At 60.6% G+C, this 14206-nt stretch overlaps 1 protein-coding gene across 1 annotated transcript in view; it reads left to right on the plus strand.

The window, feature by feature from the left end:
* MUC5AC (mucin 5AC, oligomeric mucus/gel-forming) overlaps positions 1–14206 on the plus strand; it is a 43807-nt gene that overhangs the window by 649 nt on the left and 28952 nt on the right. The window contains 15 exon segments of the mRNA XM_030917734.1: positions 1477–1554; positions 2409–2468; positions 2828–3089; positions 3464–3578; positions 3890–3980; positions 4814–4923; positions 5037–5250; positions 5337–5462; positions 5779–5896; positions 6097–6235; positions 7085–7195; positions 7693–7762; positions 7851–7988; positions 8071–8235; positions 10791–10885. Coding sequence (XP_030773594.1) covers positions 1477–1554; positions 2409–2468; positions 2828–3089; positions 3464–3578; positions 3890–3980; positions 4814–4923; positions 5037–5250; positions 5337–5462; positions 5779–5896; positions 6097–6235; positions 7085–7195; positions 7693–7762; positions 7851–7988; positions 8071–8235; positions 10791–10885 — 1892 coding nt within the window.

Raw genomic sequence — 14206 nt, forward strand, 5'->3', positions numbered from 1 at the left:
GCTGGGCCAGTAAGTCCCTGCCTCTGCTTCTGGGGGACACCTAGGCCTGGGTCTGCTGGTGACCATGTGCCCCCATCAGGGGAATGCCTGGGGCTGGGTTGGGGGAGCGGATGCTCCTGGGCTCCTGGAACAGCAGGGCAGGGACCTCAGCACTGCTGAGACAGCCACATGGCCCACCCAGGTCCCTCGCCCAGCCCTGTCCCCAGCCTCTGGCCCTCTGCCAGGCAGTCCCAGAGCAAGAACCGTCTCCCGGTGTCTCCGTGCTGCCCTCGGCTGTGGCCCAGCCGGACTCTGCTTCCCATCCCTCATCTGTACCACTCTCATCTCAGAAGCAGGAATTCTCTCCCAGGGCTGCTCCCAGGAGAGGGGCGGGGCTGGGGCTGGGCCTGCGGGGCTCAGAAGGTGGGGGCAGGCCTGGGCCAGGACTGGGTAAGTGAGGCCCAGGCCACTGTCTCTGTCTCCCCAATGGGGCTTGCAGATGCTAAGGCCCCCTCCGCTCCCTGACTTATTTGATGCGCTGAGCCCCACTGGGGGCAGAGGGTGTGGGGGTGAGGGGGGTCTCCCAGCCTGGCCTGAGGACCCCTACATCAGGCACGGGAACTGGGAAGCTGGGGCTGGGATGCAGGCGAATCACAGCTTTTCCCAAGACCCCCTCTCTGCAGGGTCCTGGGCTGGGCCGGGCGCCCCTCCCACCATGCTGGCGCTGTGTGGGGCTGTGCGAGGCTGGGGTCTGGTCCCACCATGTTGGTTCTGTGCAGGGCTGTGCGGGCCTGGGGTCTGGTCACCAAGGTGGTTCTGTGCAGGGCTGTGCAGGGCTGTGTGGGGCTGGGGTCTGGTCCCACCAAGCTGGTTCTGTGCAGGGCTCTGTGGGGCTGGGGTCTGGTCACCAAGCTGGTTCTGTGCAGGGCTGTGCAGGGCTGTGTGGGGCTGGGGTCTGGTCACCATGCTGGCTCTGTGCAGGGCTGTGCGGCGCTGGGCCAGGCTGGGATCTGGTGACATTCTGCACAGTCTCCATGGACCCTGGAGATCAACCTCCTGCAAGGTCTGGTGCTTGTAGGGAGGCAAGGTCCTCCAGGCGGTCTTGGGGCCGACCCCTCCCATGCCTTTGACTGCTCCAGCCCCTCAGTGGGATCACTGTAGTGGGCGGGGGTCCCGAGTGTGGAGGCCAGGGCCTGGCATGCTCAGTGAGTGGGAATGAATAGATGGGGATGCCAGATTGGGGCAAAGGGTCCTGACACCACCTGCTCCATGGGGCCAGGTTGAGGGGATGCTCCTGGAGGGTCTGGGCTCAGACTTCCAACTCACGTGGACAGAGGCCCCCTAGGACCTCCAACCCGGCACAGAGAGATCCCTCGCCACAGGCCACCTGCACACACCATGGCCCCCTGATCCTCTGGTGTCTGCGCTGCATCTGTCGCAGCCTGAGCCCCCTCAACCACCCTGCATCTGGGCTCAGCCCCCCTCCTCTTTCTGCAGGCCATGCCCAGGATGGCTCTTCTGAATCCAGCTACGGGCACCACCCTGCCCTCTCTCCCATCGCCCGGGGGCCTAGTGGTGAGTCTGAGCGTCCAGCCCCCACCCTAAGCCTGTCAGATTCCACCCTCCACTGTGTGGCACGGCTCCCAGGGGCACTGGTTTTAGGGAGGCTCCCCAGCTGGCCACCGCTGAGGACCAAACCTGTGGGGCAGGAGGACACCCCACATCCATGACCCTGGTCGGTCACACTACCTGCCTGTCCTTGGGCCAGCCCCCTGCAGCGCTCAGGCTCTGAAGGAGTTGCAGGGTGAGACAGGCAGGCTGTGCCCATGTCCTGTGGGTGCCGGCCACCCTCCAAGGATCTGGAGCTGGGTACTGCCTCAGTGTCCCCCCGTTCACCTCCTGGCACTTCAGCAACACATGTATCTCCCTTGGCGCCGGCCGTCCCCGTGTGGATTGTGCTAGCGGGAGCCCGTGGGGGCCCAGCAGCCCTGGCAGAGGCAGGGCAGGCGAGGGCAGCCAGAGTGGGGGGCTTCTGGCAAACTCTCAGAATGCATTTCTCCAAATCGGGCCAGATGTGCCTAATCTCAGCACCCAAGAGACTGTCTTGAGCCACTGATGCAGACTCAGGTTCTGAGGCCCATGGATGTGAGAGAGCTGGCAACCCTGAGGGCTTCTTCCTGGTGACAGCCGGGAGGAAGTAGAAAGTCACACTGAACTCAGGGTGTGCGGCTCAGGGTGTGCGGCCGCAAACACACAAGATGCAGATGGTAGGTGGGGGTGGGGGGGGAGTGGGGGCAACAAGTGGCAGAATCCAGAGTTGGCTTCAGATCCAGGAGCCGGGACCCACTGACACTGGAACATCTCTGGCTGCAGAAGCCCCGCCCCACCTGGGGGCTGTGTGTGCATCCTACCAGTCCCTGTCTCCGCAGGGGTCCCGCTCCATGGGGTGACTCTCTTCCCGCCTCTGAGGACCATCCCCGTGGTACGAGGTGAGTGGAGCCCTGAGGCCTGGGTGGGGAAGGGGCATAGCTTTGTTGAGCTCCCCGCTCAGGCCTGGAGGTGCCGGGTGGAGAGGGGGCCCAGCTTTCCAGGTGGCCACTGGGTAGGTATTGGAGCCACTGGGTAGGTATTGGAACCAGAGGGCCTAGCACCTCCCTGCACATGTTTCTGGGACTTCTCAGACACAGGAAGGACCCCTGGGTGCCCCGTCCAGGGCAGCAGCACCTCCTGCAGGACGCTGGGGTGGGGCAGGAAGTGCAGGGCAGGGGCAGGGGGTGCAGGGCAGGGGCAGGGGTGCAGGGTGAGGGTGAGGGCGACGCTCCCAAACACCATGCTGCTTCCACCGTAGCCTCCAACCCGGCGCACAACGGGCGGGTGTGCAGCACCTGGGGCAACTTCCACTACAAGACCTTCGACGGCGACGTCTTCCGCTTCCCCGGCCTCTGCAACTACGTGTTCTCCGAGCACTGCGGCGCTGCCTACGAGGACTTCAATGTCCAGCTGCGCCGCAGCCAGGAGTCAGCAGCCCCCACGCTGAGCAGGGTCCTCATGAAGGTGGATGGCGTGGTCATCCAGCTGACCAAGGGCTCTGTCCTGGTCAACGGCCGCCCGTGAGTCTGGGCTCTCGGATGGTGGGGGCCACACGGTGTGTGGGGACGGTATTTCTGGAGGGGTCACAGGGGCATGGCAGTCCTGGGAAGGACGTGTACTTCTTCGCAAGCCCCCGAGAGCGGAGCTGGACATGGGTCTTCCCTGGTCCCCCGAGCTGGCCCACCGAGCTGGATCCCCTCCTGGGATCCCCAGCTCTTATTCTGCCCCTTCCTAGCTTCTTGTGACCCCAGAGCTCCAGAAGTCACTGTCCTCAGTCCCAGACGTGACTTCATGGTCACAATGACCGTGTCACATTTGCGACCACAGGCATCTGCCCTGCCTGGGATCTCTCCTCACCGTGCTCCCAGCCCCTCAGCCCTGCCTCCCTCCGCAGGGTCCTGTTGCCCTTCAGCCAGGCTGGGGTCTTCATTCAGCAGAGCAGCAGCTACACCAAGGTGGAGGCCAGACTGGGCCTTGTCCTCATGTGGAACCACGATGACAGCCTGCTGGTGAGGCTGGGGGGTGGGGGTGTCCCGGTGTGCACCTCCAGCCCTCGAGGGCTGGCCCACTCCCACAGCCTCTCCAGAGAGGGTAAAAGGTGCCCTGGGCCCAGTCAGGGTCAGACCCCACCCCACACAGCAGGCAAGAACAGGTGCCCAGACACCAGTGCTGTCCCAGGATCCGTGCCCCCAGGATGGAGACTGCTTTTGGGGGTGTCTCCTCCGTGGGCCTCGGCCCCTCCTTGGAAATCTCAGGCTTGAGCCTCACCTGTCCATCCGCCCTTGGTGGGGACGGGTGTCTGATGTCTCCTCCATTGCAGCTGGAGTTGGACGCCAAATATGCCAACAAGACCTGTGGGCTCTGTGGAGACTTCAACGGGATGCCCGTGGTCAGCGAGCTCCTCTCCCACAGTAAGCCCCATGGCGCCATCAGCCCCTTCCTCAGTGTCCCCGGGGGGCTCAGTGTTGTGTGCACACCCCCTCCGACACTCCGGGCACACACATGCACAGATGCATGGAGGCAGCTGCCCTCCCTCCCAGCACAGCACACACGTGTACACACGTGATCCCGAAATGCCGGCCTGTCTCAGGGGTGCAGGCTGGGAGCAAATCGCCCGTGGGGCCCCTTGCTCTGTGTGGCTGTTCTGGGTGGCGACCCGTGACTGCACGCCCTCTCCTGAAATGACAGACCCGCCTCCTTCTTGGTCTTTGAGTCTTTGCCGCCAGGCTGTGGCCTTGCAAATGTGACCTGCACCAGCCAAGGCCCCACCCCCCGCCTCCCCCTGCCAGGCCTGTGAAGCCCCATACAAGCCCTGGGCACACGGTGTCCCTCTGCAGGGAACTCAGTCTGCCTGGGTGTCCAGCAGCCCTTGGCAAGGCAGGCCCAGCGCTGGGTTGGCTGGGTTCTGTGGACTGGGAGGTGCTCAGGCTCCCACCAGCCTGGCAGGAGGAGACCAGGGTCCTGGGTCAGTTGAGGACTCAGCCGGCAGCCCCCTGTGACTTGGACACCAACCTCCTGGGCTGTTTCTCTCCATCATTCCAGACCCCCTGAGCGTCCCACAGCATGCGTGGGGTGGCCAAGCAGGTGCAGCCAGGACAACTCAGGCATCCAGAGGGGACAGGAGCCACCAATGGCCCTTCTAACCCCACCCCAGGGACCTGGCCCTGGGGGCTCTGCTGCTTGGGTGCTGGGCTGACAGGGTACTGGGACCTGCAGGCAGAGCCCACCTCTGTGCTTCCCGCAGACATCAAGCTGACTCCTATGGAGTTTGGGAACCTGCAGAAGATGGACGACCCCACGGAGCAGTGTGAGGACCCTGTCCCTGAACCCCCGAGGAACTGCTCCACTGGCTTTGTAAGCCTTGGAGGGAACAGGGGCCCGGCAGGGTGAGGAGGAGGGGTTGTGAGCCCGGGAACTGGGCCAGATTCCCCACTGAGGACTCAGACGGGCTGTGGCCTTTGTCCTAGGGCATCTGCGAGGAGCTCCTGAATGGTCAGCTGTTCTCCAGCTGTGTGGCCCTGGTGGACGTCAGCAGCTACCTGGAGGCCTGCAGGCAAGACCTCTGCTTCTGCGGAGGCACCGACCTGCTCAGCTGCGTCTGCCACACCCTCGCAGAGTACTCCCGGCAGTGCGCCCACGCCGGGGGGCTGCCCCAGGACTGGCGGGGCCCTGACCTCTGCCGTGAGTGTCCTGGCCCCTGTCCCCCAACCCCTCTGGCAGGAAGGGCAGGGGTGGGCAGACGTGAGCCGTCTCTCTGCCTCCCGCAGCCCAGACGTGCCCCAGCAACATGCAGTACCACGAATGCCGCTCCCCCTGCACAGACACCTGCTCCAACCAGGAGCACTCCCGGGCCTGCGAGGACCACTGTGTGGCCGGCTGCTTTTGCCCTGAGGGTGAGGCTCCCCCGCCCCTGGGAAACACAGATGCACCCTGGGAACTAGGGGGTTGTGCTCCCATGGCCAAGCCTCAAAAGAAGGATCCCAGTCCTAGTGTCCCGGGCCCCTGAGGCTGGCTGAGGCCCCTGTCCCGGGCCCCTGAGGCTGGCTGAGGCCCCTGTCCATGTCCCCTGAGGCTGGCTGAGGCCCCTATCCCGGACCCCTGAGGCTGGCTGAGGCCTTAGCTTGCTGTGGGGCAGCCATGTTGTTCCCCTGCAACACCCACCGCGTGGAGACAGCAGGAGCCCATCATAGGCCTGCCTGACCCATGCAGGGACGGTGCTCGATGACGTTGGCCAGACCGGCTGTGTCCCTGCGTCACAGTGTGCCTGCGTCTACAACGGGGCCGCCTATGCCTCGGGGGCCACCTACTCCACAGACTGCACCAACTGGTAGGTCCCAGCCCCCTCCAGGCCCCCAGGATGTGCTATGGGACGGACCCGCTGGGGGCTGTGACCCAGGCCGGCAGGCGTCCCTCATCTGGGCTGTGATGTAGGCAGGCCTGGGTGAGACCCGGTCAACCCCCCGACATGGAGGCTGGAGGCTGGTCTCCTGGGGCTGGGAACCACATGGCACCATCTCTTGCTCTCAGCACCTGCTCTGGAGGCCGGTGGAGCTGCCAGGAGGTTCCATGCCCTGGTACCTGCTCCGTGCTTGGAGGTGCCCACTTCTCGACGTTTGACGAGAGGCACTACACGGTGCACGGGGACTGCAGCTATGTGTTGACCAAGGTAGGCACTGGCTGCCTGGGGTGCTCGCTGGACAGAGGGGGCCCACGGCCAGCCTCCCACAGGCTCCTGCAGCTTGGCTGCATGTCACTGCTGCCCCTGGGGTGACCCTTGGGGGTCCCTGATGGTGAGACCTCAAGGAAGCACCCCAGCTCCCCAGCACTGGTCCCCACAGGGGCACGAAGGCTGCAGCCCAGAGCCTCCAGCCCCACCCAGCATTGGGCCCTCCGCACCTTGGGCTATTTATTTAAGACTTTACTGTTGAGAATGGTTTCAGGTCTACAAAGAAATTGAGCCCAAAGTACTCCCGTTCCAACACAAAGTTTCCCCAGGTGATACCCAGCACCCAGTACACAGTCTCCCCAAGATGAGACCCTGCCTTGGGGTAGAGCCTGCACTGGCACCCTCACCTCCCAGGTCACGGTTGACATCGGGGCCCCTCGTGGTGGTGAAATTCCACAGCTTCGGACAGACGTGCAGTGTCCTGTTCCTGCCAGGCAGTTTCACGCAGTCGGCTCCACTGCCCTCAAACCCCTTGGAGCTCGGCCTCCTCACCCCTCCCTCACCCAGCCCCTGCCATCCACTGGCATTTGTGCCTTCTGAGAGCTGTCCTTCCCGGAGGGTCCTGTAGTTGGCGTCGCAGAGTGTGGTCTCCCCAGGGCGCACACGGATTTCTCTGTGTGCCTCGGTGTCCACACCTGGCGGCCTCCTAGCACACCTCCCTCTCGGGGGCTGGGATGTTGGAGTGGGGGTTTCTAGTGAGGGAGAGGAGCACAGCCGGGGGGAGGGGCAGGGCCAGGCGGGCTGGGCGTTGGGTGGAGCGTGAGGACCCCGGTGTGTCCGGTTCTGCAGCCCTGTGACAGCAGTGCCTTCACTGTACTGGCTGAGCTGCGCAGGTGTGGGCTGACGGACAGCGAGACCTGCCTGAAGAGTGTGACACTGAGCCTGGACGGGGCGCAGACGGTGAGTGGAGCCTGGCAGGGCAAACCCTGGGAAGGGGGGAAGGGGCCTGTCTCTTCTACAAGTCACCTCTGCCCAAGCCCTTCATTCTCGGCGTGAACAGCGAGAGGCGGGGATCCTCCGGCAACACTGGCTGCATCCATTACTTACGGGTCCACGTGACTGTCCCTAAAGGGAGCAGCTCAGGGCTGGGCCACCCGGGCCGCCATACCCGACCCGAGAGGCCCCGGGAAGGAGGGACTGGGTACATCTGCGGCCAGCTTGCCTTCTCTGCTGAAGTCAATTTACGTTTAGTGAATAACTTTGGTTTTTACTGAAAAATAAAAAGCATGGTCCTCACAGAAAACTCAGAAAATCGGGGTGAGCACAAAACCACCTTGTAGGACCCACAGCCACAGGCAAAGGCCTCCCAGGCACCTGCAGGCACATTTCACAGCCTACGCGGGGCTGAGGTGCGGCGAGCCTGCCCCGCGCTCACACGTCTGTCTGGCCGCCCTCAGGTGGTGGTGATCAAGGCCAGCGGGGAAGTGTTCCTGAACCAGATCTACACCCAGCTGCCCATCTCTGCAGGTGAGGGCGGCGGCCTCCTCCCCACCCCGGGGCTGCCTGGGGGCCCGCCCCACACCCCCAGCAAAACCCTTGTCCTTTGTGTCCCCAGCCAACGTCACCATCTTCAGACCTTCGACCTTCTTCATCATCGCCCAGACCAGCCTGGGCCTGCAGCTGGACCTGCAGCTGGTGCCCACCATGCAGCTGTTCGTGCGGCTGGCGCCCAAGCTCCGCGGGCAGACCTGCGGTAAGAGGGCCGCCTTCGGGGCCTGGAGCCCACCCACTCTGGCCGAGGCACAAGGTCCTCAACCTGCCTAACCCGTCCCCAGGTCTCTGTGGGAACTTCAACAGCATCCAGGCCGATGACTTCCGGACCCTCAGTGGGGTGGTGGAGGCCACAGCCGCGGCCTTCTTCAACACCTTCAAGACCCAGGCCGCCTGTCCCAACATCAGGAACAGCTTCGAAGACCCCTGCTCCCTGAGCGTGGAGAATGGTACGTGTGTCCGTTCAGCTCGCCTTTGTGCTGGCCGCCTGGCCGTGGTTCACCCGCTTCCATTTGGCACTGCAGGCAGTGTGGAGGCCGGCCCTACGTGTGCCTGTGAGCCAGGTGGGGTGGCTCACGAACGGGCCCAAGGACAGGCTCATGGTGGGCGCCTCGCCCAGCTTATAGGGAGCTTCAGGAATGTGGGGCACCTGCTTCAGGGTCAAAGAAAGGGTGCAAGTCTCTGTTGGTCGACATCGGCCCCGACCGCCGACACGGGGTGGGGTGGTGGGGACGTGGGGAATGGATTCACCTACTCACCCACCCATTCACCCATTCACCCACTCACCCATTCGCCCACTCACTCACCCACTCACTCATTCACCCACTCACCCATTCACCCACTCACTCACCCACTCACTGCACCCACGCACCAACCACCAGGCATCACCCACCCAGGCACCCACGTCACCACCGAACCACCCAATTCACCCACGCACCATGGCCACCGACGCACGCACCCCGCACGCACGCACCACGCACCCACGCACGCAGACCCACGCACACGCACGCACCCACGCACGAGGCACACGCACCCACCACCCGCACCGACGCACGCACCCACGCACGGGGCATTCACACCCACACGCACCACGCACCCACTCACTCACCCACCCATTCACCCACTCACTCATTCACCCACTCACCTAGTCACTCACCCACTCACTCATTAACCCACTCACCCACTCACCCACTCACCTACTCACTCACCCACTCACTCACCCACTCACTCATTCACCCACTCACCCACTCACCCACTCACCTACTCACTCACTCACCCACCCATTCACCCACTCACCCATTCACCCACCCATTCACCCACTCACCCACTCACCTACTCACTCACTCACCCACTCATTCACCTACTCACTCATTCACCCACTCACCCACTCACCCACTCACCTACTTACTCACCCACTCACTCATTCACCCACTCACCCACTCACCCACTCACCTACTCACTCACCCACTCACTCACCCACTCACTCATTCACCCACTCACCCACGCACCCACTCACCTACTCACTCACTCACCCACTCATTCACCCACTCACTCATTCACCCACTCACCCACTCACCCACTCACCTACTCACTCACCCACTCACTCATTCACCCACTCACCCATTCACCCACCCATTCACCCACTCACCCACTCACCCACTCACCTACTCACTCACCCACTCACTCATTCACCCACTCACCCATTCATCCACTCACCCACTCACCTAGTCACTCACCCACTCACTCATTCACCCACTCACCCACTCACCCACTCACCTACTCACTCACCCACTCACTCACCCACTCACTCATTCACCCACTCAACCACTCACCCACTCACCTACTCACTCACTCACCCACTCATTCACCCACTCAATCATTCACCCACTCACCCACTCACCCACTCACCCACTCACTCACCCACTCACTCATTCACCCACTCACCCACTCACCTACTCACTCACTCACCCACTCATTCACCCACTCACTCATTCACCCACTCACCCACTCACCTACTCACTCACCCACTCACTCATTCACCCACTCACCCATTCACCCACTCACTCATTCACTCACCCATTCACCCAGTCACACACTCACTCACCCACTCACCCATTCACCCACTCAACCATTCACTCACTCACACATTCACCCACTCACCCACTCACCCAGTCACCCACTCACTCACCCACTCACTCATTCACCCACTCACACATTCACCCACTCACTCATTCACTCACCCATTCACCCATTCACCCAGTCACACACTCACTCACCCACTCACCCATTCACCCACTCAACCATTCACTCACTCACCCATTCACCCACTCACTCACCCACTCACTCATTCACCCACTCACCCACTCACCTACTCACTCACTCACCCACTCATTCATCTACTCACCCACCAACCATTCACTCATTCACTCACCCATTCACCCAGTCACCCACTCACTCACCCACTCACCCACTCAACCATTCACTCACTCACCCATTCACCCACTCACCTACTCACTCATCCACTCACTCACCCGCTCACTTACTGGCTCACTCACTCACTCAGTCATTCACTCCGCCTTCGGAGCTCGGGCGCCAGCCGTGGGGAGGTGACATCCTATCTCGCTGGTTCTGGCCTGCTTCCTGCAGCTTGGGAAGCCTGGGTCCAGTGAGCCCAGTGGAGGGGCCAGAGGGGCCTGTTTGTCCGTCCAGAGTGGTGGTCACTAGCATCCCTGGAAGGCGGCACTGTGAGAGGCTGTGAGGGGCTGGGTGGGACATGCAGGAAACGAGAGAAGCCTCGGCTCTGGGCGTTGTCCCCTGCACTTGGGGGAGCTTTCCCTCGGGGAGGGCGCCACACCACCTGGGTTGAGTGTGTAGCAGGATGAAGGGCCCAACGTCAGACTGCTCAGGGAAGCTGGCGCCCCAAACCCCACACCAGGGGCCAAGCTGGGTGGGATGAGTGTGCTGCCTGATCCTAATCCTAACCCTAACCCTCCTCTGTCCACAGAGAAGTATGCCCAGCACTGGTGCTCGCAGCTGACCGATGCCAACGGCCCCTTCAGCCGGTGCCACGCTGCCGTGAAGCCGGACACCTACTACTCGGTAGCATCTGTCACCTCTTGGTCCAGTGGGGCTCCGGCCACTGAGCCTCACAACTGCCTCCAGGAGGGCTGGGAGGGCACTGGGGGGGCTCCACAGTCAGGACCAACCTTTCTAGGCTGTGATGGGCACCGGGGGCTGGGACCCAGCCTGTCTGTCCAGCTCCATTCCCCACGTCCCCACTCCCCCATTCACTCATTCACACATTCACCACTCACCCACTCACCCACCCATTCACCCACTCACTCACCCGTTCACCCGTTCAGCCACCCACTCACTCACCCATTCATCCATTTACCCACTCACCCCTTCACTCACTAACCCACTCACCCATGCACTCACTCACCCACTCACCCATTCACTCACTCACCCACTCACCCATTCACTCACTCACCCACTCACCCATTCACTCACCCACTCACCCCTTCACTCACCCACTCGCCCCTTCACTCACTCACCCACTCACCCATTCACTCACTCACCCACTCACCCATTCACTCACCTACTCACCCACTCACTCACCCACTCACCCCTTCACTCACTCACCCACTCACCCATTCACTCACTCACCCACTCACCCATTCACTCACTCACCCACTCACCCATTCACTCACCCACTCACTCACCCACTCACTCATTCACTTACTCACTCTTTCACTCACTCACCCACTCACCCATTCACTCACTCACCCACTCACCCATTCACTCACTCATTCACTCACTCTTTCACTCACCCACTCACCCATTCACTCACTCACCCACTCACCCATTCACTCACTCACTCACTCACCCACTCACTCACTCACACCACTCACCCATTCACTCACTCACCCACTCACCCATTCACTCACTCATTCACTTACTCACTCTTTCACTCACTCACCCTCTCACCCATTCACTCACTCACCCACTCACCCATTCACTCACTCATTCACTCACTCTTTCACTCACCCACTCACCCATTCACTCACTCACCCACTCACCCATTCACTCACTCACCCACTCACCCATTCACTCATTCATCTACTCACCCATTCACTCACTCATTCACTTACTCACTCTTTCACTCACTCACCCACTCACCCATTCACTCACTCACCCACTCACCCATTCACTCACTCACCCACTCACCCATTCACTCACTCACCCACTCACCCATTTACTCACTCACCCACTCACCCATTCACTCACTCACTCACTCACCCATTCACTCACTCACCCACTCACCCATTCACTCACTCACTCACCCACTCACTCACCCACTCACCCATTCACTCATTCATCCACTCACCCATTCACTCACTTATTCACTTACTCACTCTTTCACTCACTCACCCACTCACCCATTCACTCACTCACCCACTCACCCATTCACTCACTCACCCACTCACCCATTCACTCACTCACCCACTCACCCATTCACTCACTCACTCACCCACTCACTCACCCACTCACCCCTTCACTCACCCACTCACCCTTCACTCACTCACCCACTCACCATTCACTCACTCACCCCCCTCACCCATTCACTCACTCACCCACTCACCCATTCACTCACTCACTTCACGTTCACTCTCACTCTTTCACTCACTCACCACTCACCCATTCACTCACTCACCCCCACCCATTCACTCACTCACCACTCACCCATTCACCTCACTCACCCACTCACCCATTCACTCACTCACCCACTCACCCATTCACTCATTCATCCACTCACCCATTCACTCACTCATTCACTCACCCACTCACCCATCCTCACTCACCCACTCACCCATTCACTCACTCACCCACTCACCCATTCACTCACTCACCCACTCACCCATTCACTCACTCACTCACTCACCCACTCACTCACCCACTCACCCATTCACTCACCCACTCACTCCATACTCACTCCACTCACTCACTCACCCCCTCACTCACCCACTCACCATTCACTCACCCACCTCGCCCATTCACTCACTCCCCACCGCCCATTCACTCACTCCACCCACATCGCCCATTCACTCACTCCTTCACTTACTCACTCTTTCACTCACTCACCCACTCACCCTTCACCCTCACACCACTCACCCATTCACTCACTCATTCACTTACTCACTCTTTCACTCACTCACCCCTCACCCATTCACTCACTACTCACCCACTCACCCATTCACTCACTCACCCACTCACCCATTCACTCACTCACCCACTCACCCATTCACTCATCCTTCATCCACTCACCCTTCACTCACTCATTCACTCACTCTTTCACTCACCCACTCACCCATTCACTCACTCACCCACTCACCCATTCACTCACTCACCCACTCACCCATTCACTCACTCACCCACTCACCCATTCACTCACTCACTCACTCACCCACTCACTCACCCACTCACCCATTCACTCACTCACCCACTCGCCCATTCACTCACTCACCCACTCACCCATTCACTCACTCACCCACTCACCCATTCACTCATTCATCCACTCACCCAGGCACTCACGCAGGCACGTACTCATCGGTCAACGCAGCACCACGCACCATCACTCACGCATCCCACTCTCCCATTTACTCACTCACCCACTCACCCTGCACTCACTCACGCACTCACCCAGTCACTCACGCAACCCACTCACCCAGTCCGCACTCACTCAGCACCCACTCCCGCACCCAAGCACCCATCACGCATGTCACTCACGCACTCACCCATCAACCACCCACTCACCATTCACTCATTCTCCACCTATTATTCACTCCTCAACTCTTTCACTCACTCACCCACGCACCCATCACTCACTCACCCACTCACCCATTCACTCACTCACCACTCACCCATTCACTCACTCACCCACGCCCCATACACTCACTACCCACTCACCCAGCCTCACTCACTCACCTCACCCACTCACCACCCACTCACCCATTCACTCACCCACTCACCCATTCACTCACTCACCCACTCACCCATTCACTCACTCACCCACTCACCCATTCACTCACTCACTCACTCACCCATTCACTCATTCATCCACTCACCCATTCACTCACTCATTCACTTACTCACTCTTTCACTCACTCATTCATTCGTTTCTTCACTGACTCATTCACTCATTTACCCACTCACTAATTCCTTCACCTACTCATCTACTTACTCATTCACTCAGCCGCTCACTCATTTACTCACTCATTCACGAATTTCTTCACTCACTCATTCACTCATTCATTCCTTCACTCACTCATTCACTCATTTACTCACTGATTCCTTCGCCTACTCATTCATTCATTTACTCATCCACTCACTCACTCATTCACTCACTCACTCACCCACTCA

The sequence above is a fragment of the Rhinopithecus roxellana genome, chromosome 15, assembly GCF_007565055.1.
Source record: "Rhinopithecus roxellana isolate Shanxi Qingling chromosome 15, ASM756505v1, whole genome shotgun sequence".
Lineage (NCBI taxonomy): Eukaryota > Metazoa > Chordata > Mammalia > Primates > Cercopithecidae > Rhinopithecus > Rhinopithecus roxellana.